Source organism: Musca domestica, unplaced genomic scaffold (assembly GCF_030504385.1).
Source record: "Musca domestica strain aabys unplaced genomic scaffold, Musca_domestica.polishedcontigs.V.1.1 180, whole genome shotgun sequence".
In the NCBI taxonomy this organism is placed as follows: domain Eukaryota; kingdom Metazoa; phylum Arthropoda; class Insecta; order Diptera; family Muscidae; genus Musca; species Musca domestica.
In genome coordinates, this window is record NW_026712239.1 from 75,080 (window position 1) to 86,049 (window position 10,970).

General features: G+C 36.7%; 1 protein-coding gene across 2 annotated transcripts; it reads right to left on the minus strand.

Moving 5' to 3' along the window:
* Positions 1-299: 299 nt before the first annotated feature.
* Positions 300-10,768, minus strand: LOC101887613 (attacin-A-like). Of its 2 annotated transcripts, XM_020035070.1 has the most exons (3): positions 10,531-10,768; positions 10,315-10,476; positions 300-554 (listed from the first exon to the last, which is right to left on the minus strand). In XM_020035070.1, exons 1-3 carry the CDS (start codon positions 10,692-10,694, stop codon positions 524-526), a joined length of 357 nt encoding a protein of 118 aa, XP_019890629.1. In that variant the 5' UTR covers positions 10,695-10,768; the 3' UTR covers positions 300-523. The 2 variants fall into 2 exon arrangements, with proteins under 2 accessions (XP_019890629.1, XP_005178549.1); XM_005178492.2 differs by lacking the exon at positions 300-554 and having other exon boundaries at positions 10,043-10,476.
* Positions 10,769-10,970: the final 202 nt, after the last annotated feature.

Genomic DNA, 10,970 nt, shown 5'->3' on the forward strand with positions numbered 1-10,970 from the left:
CCAATACAAGTCCGAATTTAAAAGATACAAATGCTTCCGCATATTTAGTCTTTTGAACTTTAAATTATAGCTATAATCATAGCGTGTATGATTGAATTCTCCCATAAAAACTTTTCATTGTTCTGCGGAGCTCTACTAAATTAGCAAAGTGGTGTAGGGTATCATAAAGTCGGCCCCGCCCGACTTTAAGGCTTTCTTTACAGGTTTTTTGATTTTTATCGCGGATATTTAAAAAAAGTTGTCATAAAATTGTTGTATTTTTATTTATTTTTTTTAATATTTAGCCCTGTTTCAGATCCTGCAGGCTTCTATTAGTTTTGCAATTTTTTTCGATACCATAAAGGGAAAATCGGCAAATTTTAACATTCTTGGCATTCTTGACTTTAGAGGGTGGTGAAATAACTGATTGATGAAGAACCAACGCCCATTCGAAACGTCTAGCTTCAGCCGTCTTGAGATTTTGCAAGAGGATCAGTCTTGGTACGTAGGCGTGTGATAATGCTCGGTTTTTTGCAGATTCGTACTAAATGGGTATGCAAAGTACTGAAATGTACCTAAAATTGAATACATTATATTGACAACTGGCATGAGTTACAATTCTAAAATTTGGACAGAGAATCACTGATGGAGTGCAGGATAGATGTGCAAAAGGGTTTCTTGAAAATTCGAACTTTAAGGTTACGAAAAGTTCTAAAATGGTACTAAACTTCTAAAATTCTACCTTTTGGTATTATGTGAACGGATAGAGCTAAAAACTTGAAATTTGGTATGAGAATCAAGGTTGGTGGAAAGTAAGATTGATATTTGAAGAGGGTTGTGGAAATGTGTACTAAGTGTGCGAACTGTACTAAATGGTACTAAATTTGGAACAGTTTCTTTTAGGTTGAACGGATGAAACTGGCATTTTGAAATGTTGGTATTGGTATCCCTGTTTGTGGTGGATTTGTGATAAAGAGGTAGTTTTGAAAAATGTGTACACACAGGTACTAAATAGTACTATATTTGGTACATTTAAGTATTGGGTAAACAGATAGTACCTGAAATTTGAAATTTGGTTTTAGGGTCACTGTTCATGTGTAGCGTGGACAAATGGAGGTGGTTTTGGAAATGTGTACTATAATTGTACGAAAATTACTGAATGAATGGTACGATATTTGGTGAAGGGATGGAAATAATATTCAGAGATTTGATATTTAGTTTACTGATGGTATCTGTGGCTGAGATTTTGGGGTGGTTATGAAATATAGGACGTATTATAGTGTACCAAAAGTATAAAGTTGTACTTAATTTGGTATTGGGTGTAAGGATAGAGCTGGAATCCCGAAATATGGTATTGAAGTCTCTGGGATCGAGATATGGGGGTGGTTTTGGGAAAAGTACGAAAAGTACCAAATAGTACTAAATTTGGTATTTGGTGAAGGAAAAGGGCTGGAATCCTAAAACTTGATATTGAGGTCTCTGTTGGTGGTAGGTTTTGTGATAAAGGGGTGGTTTTGGAAATGTGTACTCCAAGTACGCGAAATGAACTAAATAGTACTATATTTGGTACAATTTGGTATTGGGTGAACAGATGGTGCTTGAAATCTCAAATTTTGATGTAGGGTCGCTGTTTGTGTGCAGCCTGGTCATACGAAAGTGGTTTCGGAAATGTGTACTATAATTGTACGAGGAGTACGAAATGGTACTCTATTAGGTACAGGGTAAAAGGATAGATTTAAATTCTGAAATTTGATATGTAGGTTCCCCGTGGCATCTGTGTTTGAGATTTGACGATGGTTTGGAAATAATTTCTATATTTGTACAAAAAGTACTCATTGGTACTAAATTTGGTATAGGGTGAAGGGATAGGCTGGAATCCCCAAATTTTATAGTAAGGTCTCTGTTTTTATCTTTTTTTGAGATTAGCGATGTTTTCCAAATGTATCCTATATTTGTACGAAAAGTACTAAATTGTACTATATTTTTGGTACGGGGTAAAATGATAGAACTGGAATCCTGAAATTAGGTATTGACGTAGCTGTTGGTATCTGGGATTGAGATATGAAGGTGGTTTTTGGAAATATGTACTATAATTGTACGAAAAGTACTAAATTTGATATTGGGTGAAGGGATGGAGATAAAATTCATAAATTCCATATTTAGATTACTGATGGTAACTGGAATTGAGATTTCGAGATGGGTTTGGAAATGCGTCCTATATTTGTACGAAATGTATTAAATGGTACTAAATTTGGTATTGGGTGAAGGAATAGGGCTGGAATCCTAAAATTTGATGTTCAAGTCTCTGTCGGTATTCAAAAAAAAAAAAAAAAAAAAAAAAAACAGTAAGGAAAGTTTTAAAGTCGGGCGGGGCCGCATAACAATTAAAAGTTTTTATGGGAGAATTCAATCATACACGCTATGATTATAAATATAATTTAAAGTTCAAAGGACTGAATATGCCGAAGCATTTGTATCTTTAAAATTCGGACTGGTATTACCCATTTAGTGCACGATTAATTTGAAATCGGATAGAAATATATATGGGAGCTATATCCAAATCGGAACCGATATCGATAAAATTTGGCAAAGATATTTCTGAGCTTTATTTGCTATATTTCCCAGAACATCGTTGTTACGGAGTACATTTTACGGCTGTGGGTAACAAATATAACAAATCGGATCAACAATATATATGGGAGCTATACCTATATCTGAACCGATCTTCACCAAATTTGACATTCTAGCTTCTAGACTCAATTCGGTCGTAAGTGCCAAATTTCATCCCATTTGGGCAAATATTAGAGGTATGGTGCACAATCAAATGTAAATCGGACGAAGTTATATATGGGAGCTATATCCAAATCTGAACCGTTCTCGATAAAATTTAGCAAATGTATTCCTGAGCTGTGATATATTTCCCCAAATATTGTTGTTACAGAGTGCATATTACGGCAGCGGAGGACAACAATAACAAATCGGATGAACAATATATATGGGAGCTATAGCTATATCTGAACCGATTTCGATCAATTTTGGCATACTTATTTTCAGGCCTAATCTGGTTGTATGTGCAAAATTCCATTCTATTCGGACTGATATTACACGTTTAGTGCACAATAAAAGGCAAATCGGACGAAGATATATAAGGGAGCTATATCTGAATTTTGACCGATTATCTCCAATTTCAATAGGGTTCGTCCTTGGGCCAAACAAATGATTTGTGCAAAATTTCATCTGGATAGGGCAGTAAATGCGAACTGTATTTTGTTTACAAAAATACATGGACAGACGGACGGACGGACATGCATAAATCGGAAATCAGAATGTGATTCTATGCAGATTATCAAAAGGAACTATGGGTCTATCTCGTTTCCTTTTGCCTGTTACAAACAAATGCACAAAGACATAATACCCTGACCACCTTGTGGTGTAGGGTATAAAAATAAAATAAATAAAATCCACAATTGTCGATATTTTACGAAAAGTTGATAAAGCATCATAATCCTGAATTTTGACAAAGAAAGTCTGCATAAGCGTGTACTTCCAAGTAAATTTCCAAAGTCATATTAAAAATATCATAAATTTATTTCAAATTTGTTGGAAGAAAATTGGGGTATGAAGGAGGGATACATACCCCCCCGTTTAATATCCCCCAAATCATTCAAAAGATTTGCATTGATATTCAAAGCAATTCATAAACTTCGAACATTTGTATTGGCATTTTTCAAAAAGTCAGATAAATATCAACAAAGAATAAGAAGAAGAAGTGACGACTGGCTGGTTTTTCTTTTCAACCACAAACCACACAAACACCTTCACACTCCCTCTCACCCACCCACGCAACGATTTTATTTACATTTCTTACCTACCTTTTGTCAAGGATGTTTTATTTATACAACATCAGAAGGATACTGATGTTGTTGTTGTTGTTATTATTATTGCCAAAGATAAAGAAATGAACAAGTTTCTTCAGCTTCTCCGCCAGTCAAATTCCTTTCAACAACCCCCCAGTCAGATTATGGTTTTCAAGTGAAGTGAAAAAGTCGAAGGTGTTTCGTGGTGTTGGCATTGGCAAATTTATCTGGGATTAAGTTTGGGATTATGGCAGCTGACATGACTTGGGTGAAAATAGTAGCAGTGGCATGATTAAGTTGTTCCATTCATTGCTTTAGTCGTTCGGAAGAGTCAATCTAACACCTTAAGCGTCTGGAGAAAAAGCTATTCTCCGAATTTTTATTTTTTGTAAACCTCAAAAGGAAGATAATTTTCTTTGGGGCTGGAGTGGAAATTAATAACCATACTCAAATTCCATGACAAGCATTATTATGGCCAAATTATGCAGCTCTTATGAAACGTGGCCACACACACCTACATACCTACAACATCTAGTTATTCCGTTTGTATATGTGTCATAAAGTCTGTATTTCTTTGGGACTGGCGTTGGGCGCCATTTCTTTTGGCTGCTGTAAAGCAATTTATTTTGAATTATTTTTTATGTTTTTTTCCGCAAGACGACATAACCGCTTTGTATGGTTACCGCAGTTAAAAAATATGACAAAATTACATTGACAATTTCCAATTTTATAGATCAGAAATTTGTGAAGGAAAAAGAAAATGGCAAATGATTTGTTGTTTTTTGTCTCTGCGTTGTCCCAAAATTCAATTGGGGATAGGAAATTATTATGAATACTGTCGTATTACCGGAAACAGGAAATAAGTTATACTCTGTGGTAATAAAGACAACACTCTTTATTTTTTGGGAAGGATATATGATTCGGGAGGATTGTTGTGTGGAGGGATAGACAAGTCTTCTCATGGTCTCCACATCAATCCAAGGCAAAAAAATGAGAGGTGTAAAGAAAAATTGGAAATATTTTAAAATTAAACGCATTTGTGAGGCATAGAGAGAGAGGTTCAATTAAATCATGGTTGACCAATGAACCCCCTCTTAAAAATGTAAAAATTCCGGGGCTGAAGAATTTTTTAGAAACCAACCAGTTAAGCTATGGAAGTGTTTTATGATACGGCCAAAACTTGCTTCATCGAAATAATGGTTTTGATTCCCAGGCATTTCAGGACATGTCGAGTCGATTTAGGGGTATCCCAGCGTCTGCCTACCTGGCTGACTGGCATGGCATGGCTCGGTCCACTTTACAACGGATTATTCGCATTGATTTGCATTTGTTCCCTGCGGACAAGTCTCGTCGATTGGAATTGGCCCAAAGAGTCATCGAAATGGCCGAAAATAAAACATGGGTCCCTCGAATATGGGCAAACCTGTATTATGATCAAAATCGGTTCACTACTTATGGTACCGCCCCAACATAAGGGATTAAAGTTTTTAACAACCAAACACTAACACAAAATCTGCTGTGAAGATGGCGATTAAGGGTCAACTCCTTCTGGTAGCTGCCTCATTAAGGATCAAAATTTTTATAAAATGTGAAATAAATCTACCTCTCTCCATTTTAGAAACCATTTAGTACTTTTTGAATAATTATAGCACAAAATATACCGACAGAGGCCTCAATAAAAAAAATTTGAGGATTCTAGCCCTATCCCAGCACCCACTACTAATTTTAGTAAAATGTAGTATTTTTCGTTTCGTTTGCAAAACCTTTCCATATTTAAATCCTAGACACCTACAGTGATCGCAATACAAAATTTCACGGTTTCAGTTCCATTCCTGCACTTAACGCCAAATTTAGTACCATTTAGTACTTTTCGTACAATTATAGTACACATTTCCGAAACTATCTCCATATGTCCAGGCTACACATGAACAGTGACCATAATACCGAATTTCAGATTTCAAGCACTATCTGCTCACCCAATACCGAATAGTACCAAATACAGTACTATTTTGTACTTTTCGTGCACTTGTATTTCTCGTTTCTAAAACCACCAATTTATCACGAAACTACCACCAACAGAGACCTAAATATCAAATTTCAGGATTTTAACTATATTCCTTCTCCGAATACCAAATTTAGTACTATTTTGTACTTTTTGTACATTTCCAAATTTACCTGGATATCTCAATTCCAGATACCAACAGAGGCCTCAATATCAAATTTGAGGATCCTAGCCCTCTCCGTTCACCCAATACCAAATATAGTACCATTAAGTACTTTCGAAATCACATTCAGGCTACACATGAACAGCGACGTTAGTACCAAATTTGAGGTTTCAAACACTACAGGGTGAGATATAAAAACTGCAACAAAGTTAAACGCCATAATTTTAATCTTTATACCCTCCACCTTGGAAAAGAGGGTATATTAACTTTGTCATTCCGTTTGTAACATCCTTAAATATTCGTCGTAGACCCCATAAAGTATATATATTCATAATCAGCATAAAATTCTAAGTCGATTTAACGATGTCCGTCTGTATGCCCGTTTGTTTGTCTGTCCGTCTGTCGGTTGAAATCACGATACAGCCCACATTATTTGACGTAGAGCGCCAAAATTTAGCAGAGCAATTTGTATTGTGTCTAGGATGGTTGGTATTGAAAATGAGATATATCGGTCCACGTTCTGGTATAGTCTCCATATAATGGTACCTCCCGATATTCCGTATTTTGATGATTTATGCCACATTTTTTCATGGACTTGTCTGAAAATTGGTATTTGTAGGTCATAACGGGTCCCTGTGCGTGTGGCAAAACATTGCATGCATAGGTCCACGTTTTGGTATAGCCCCAATATAAACGTACCTCCCGATATTCGGTATTTTGTTTACTTTTTTCCACATTTTTTCACGGATTTGTCTAAAAATTGGTATTTTTTGGTCATAATGGGTTCCAGCTCCGGTGGCGAAACATTGCATGTATGGGTCCACGTTTTGGTATAGTCCCCATATAACGGTACCTCCCATTATTCGGTATTTTGATGATTTTTGGCACATTTTTTCACGAATTTGAAAATTGGTAGTTGTAGATCATAAAAGGTCCCAGTTCGTATGGCGAGTCATTGTAATTATAGGTCCACGTTTTGGTATAGCCCCCATATATCGGAACCTCCCGATATTCGCTAATTTGATGATTTTGAAATTTGAAAATTGATATTTGTAGGTGATAATGGGTTCTAGCTCCTTTGGCGAAACATTGCATGTGTAGGTCCACGATTTGGTATAGCCCCATACAACGGTACCTGCCGATATTCGGCATTTTAATGATTTTTGCCACATTTCTTCTAATGTTTCCTTTACCCTAAGGTGGAGGGTATTAGAAGTTTGGCCCGGCCGACTTTATGTTTTTTTACTTGTTTTTTTTTTTAATTTTATTGAATGAAAGCTAAAATGTCGGAAATAGCATTCAATTTGAGAATACGTTTAGATTTGTTCGATTTGGTCATCTTTGGCATGAATTATGGCCTTCAAACGGCCAATAAAACCGTCGCACGCTGCCCGAATGTTGCTCTGCGGTATTTTGGTCCATTCCAGGCGAAGTGCTTTTTTGAGGTGATCGACACTTTGGTATTTTTTAGTGCCAACCTTGCTTTCCAAAATACTCCAGACACAATAGTCCAACGGATTGGTATCCGGGGAGATTTTGGTGGCACACAATGGTGCGCTGGAAATTAAGCGAGGAACCTCATTTTGTTAACATTATTGGATGGCGCGTGCTGATTGCGATGGTGCTGAGTCCTCTTGGATTGTCCAAGGTCTGCGGCCAAAATGTTTGCGTGCCCGAGGCTTTAATACACCCTCCAGAATATTTTCGCAATAATATTCGGCATTTATTCTGATGCCACGGTCGATTAATACGAGCGGAGAGCGACCATCGGCTGTTATGGCAGCCCATGCCATCACCATGGCCAGTGCTTGAGTCCTGGTGGCCAACCGAAAGTGCATATTTTTAGATCTCTTCAGACCTCTTTGGCAAGTAAACACGATCATTTTGTTGGTTTCCAAACTGCTGCTGGACAATGAATGTTTCCTCATCGGAGACGGAGAAAACCAAATTCGGCAGTTCACCCCTTTCGGCCAAGCGAAGCAACTCTTTAGCTCTTTTGAGTCAATTTTCATTCTGTTGCGGTGTAAGTCCTGGCACTTTTTTTCGATTTTACGAGACACAAAAGATTTATTCCTATTTAAATGCTGGAGTTCTCTAATGATAGCCTCTTGTGGTTCTCCAGCCAAATATGAAGAAATCACACCATCACGCTGGAATTCCATCGCGAATTACTTTTTTTCTGGAAAATTCTCACCGAAATGCTTTTGTACGCTTGTAAACAATATAATGAGATGTCACTGGAATAATTTTAACAGCTGTCGGACGAGTGGCTTAGAAATGACAGCAGTCTGAAGTTGGTTGCAGTTTTTTTCATCTCATTCTGTATATCGCGTAAGTGGATTAGGGTCTTGAACCCATACTTTTTCTGTAAAAAATCTGGGGTCCCGGGTCCCCCAAGAATCAGGGTAAAAAAAACCTACCACTGAAAAAATTTAAGAAAAAACCAGTAAAGAAAGTACTAAAGTCGGGCGGGGCCGACTATATGATACCCTACACCAGTGTTTATGTGAGAATTCAATCATACACGCTATGATTATAATTATAATTTAAAGTTCAATGGACTAAATATGCCGAAGGATTTGTATCTTTTAAATTCGGTTTTGTATTGCCCATTTGGTCCACAATTAATTTCAAATCGGATAAAGATATATATGGGAGCTATATCCAAATCGGAACTGATCTCGATAAAATTTGACAAAGATATTTTTGAGCTGTATTTGCTGTATATTTCCCAGAATATCGTTTGTTACGGAGTGCAGATTACGGCTGTGGGTAACAAATATAACAAATCGGATGAACAGTATATATGGGAGCTATAGCTATATCTGAAGCGATCCTCTCCAAATTTGACAAACTTGCTTCTAGACTCAATTCGGTCGCATGTGCCAAATTTCATTACATTTGGGCAAATATTAGACGTTTGGTGTACAATAAAAGGTAAATCGGACGAAGTTATATATGGGAGCTATATCCAAATCTGAACCGATCTCGATAAAATTTAGCAAAGATATTTCTGAGCTGTGTTTGATATATTTCCGCAAAATATTGTTGTTACAGAGTGCATATTACGGCTGCGGAGGACAAAAATAACAAATCGGATGAACAATATATATATGGGAGCTATAGCTATATCTGAACCGATTTCGATAAAATTTGGCATACTTATTTTCCGGCCTAATTTGGTTGTATGTGCAAAATTCCATACTATTCGGGCTGATATTACACGTTTGGTATACAAAAAAAGGCAAATCGGACGAAGATATATATGAGAGCTATATCTAAATTTTTACCGATTATCTCTGAATTCAATAGGGTTCGTCCTTGGGCCAACCAAATGATTTGTGCAAAATTTCATCTTAATTGGATAATAAATGCGACCTGCATTTTGTTCACAAGAATACATGGACAGACGGACGGACGGACAGACGGACTGGCATGCATAAATCAACTCAGAAAGTGATTCTATGGAGATCCTCAAAAGTATCTATGGGTCTATCTATCTCTTACCACTATGTGGTGTAGGGTATAATTAAGAGTTTTTACTAAACTACAGTTAAGCCTTTACAACTTTTGATATCAGATCGTACCTCAACCTTTTATTAAAAATTCCAAAATTAGCTAAATTATGCTCTACCTTATCTACAAAGTCTCTAAAATATTCCTAAAATTTCAAATATTTTTCCTGTTCCTTTGGCATGCTAAAGAAAAAAAAAAAAAAAAACAACCTCAAAGATTAGAATGTCGTCTGACGCCCTCATAACAGATTCTGATTTCAGAGGTTAACTGCTGTTGCTTTGCTTTTTTGTTGTCAGCTTTTTCTTCTTTTTTTGTGGTTTAGCATTTTATGCAAATTTCCAAGATAATCGCGGCTTAATGTCATGTAATTTTCGGTCATAATCATTTTGTAATAAACACAACACTTAAGACACACCCGGCAAATAAAATAAGGGGCAATAAAAATGTTCGCTTTAAGCTATGAGAGCAAGAGAGGTGGTAAGAGAGAGAGGGGAAGTGAGAAAAAGAATAGAAAAAAATTTTAAATTTAATATTCCGAAAAAAATTGCCTTTAATTTCATCCCAGACTATACGAAAATGCCAGGGTGACCATTACATCCTGATGCCCCTCCAGGGGACCCTTTATAAAATGGGCCACATTTGTGCTAATATCCAAACTGCTCGCCCCCTCTTTCGATTTCCATAAATTTATCTTAAAGGCCGCCTCCATGGCAGTGGTATTGAAGAGGTCAGTATGGGACACACCAAACGATATCATGTGACCCTTGGAACATCTCCAACCTAAATTTCCTCCATACCTTGCAAATTTCACATTGCGACCCAAACTGACTTCATTGTGAAAGAAATTCAAATCCATGGCTTCTTTGTCATCCTTGAAAATATTCAAACGTAGATTCTTTTGCAAATGCAGGCCCGTGGAGGCCATGTGGGCATAGGTTAGACCCAGAGACAAAGAGGAACTGGAATATTCGCCATTAACTTTATTCCGATGTAAGAAGGGTTTCAATACTCACTTTTCAATTTCACCGAAAACACCACGTATCAGCGGAGCTCCATCTAGATTTACGTTTGCAAAAAGGCCGGATAAAATGTTCAAATTTCCATGGGCCACTTTTTGGGTGATATAGCCATTGAGGTTGTTCACACCTTGACTATTGGTGGACAATGTTATGCCCATTAAAACATCAAACAAAAAACGGAAATTTTAAAATTCAAATAATTTTGAAAAAAAAAATATTAAATTTGGTGACATTCTAGTGACACCTGTTGATAGACATCAGAGATGGATATTTGTAATCGTTGATTTTTTATAACAACTCTCTATATATATAAGAAATCAACGCCCAGACAAAACGGCCGAAGCTGCAATTTTGAAATTTTGCACGAGGTTCGGTCTTGGTAGAACTTAGCCATGTGATAAGGCTAAGTTTCTGGAAATTCGTACCAAAAAGTT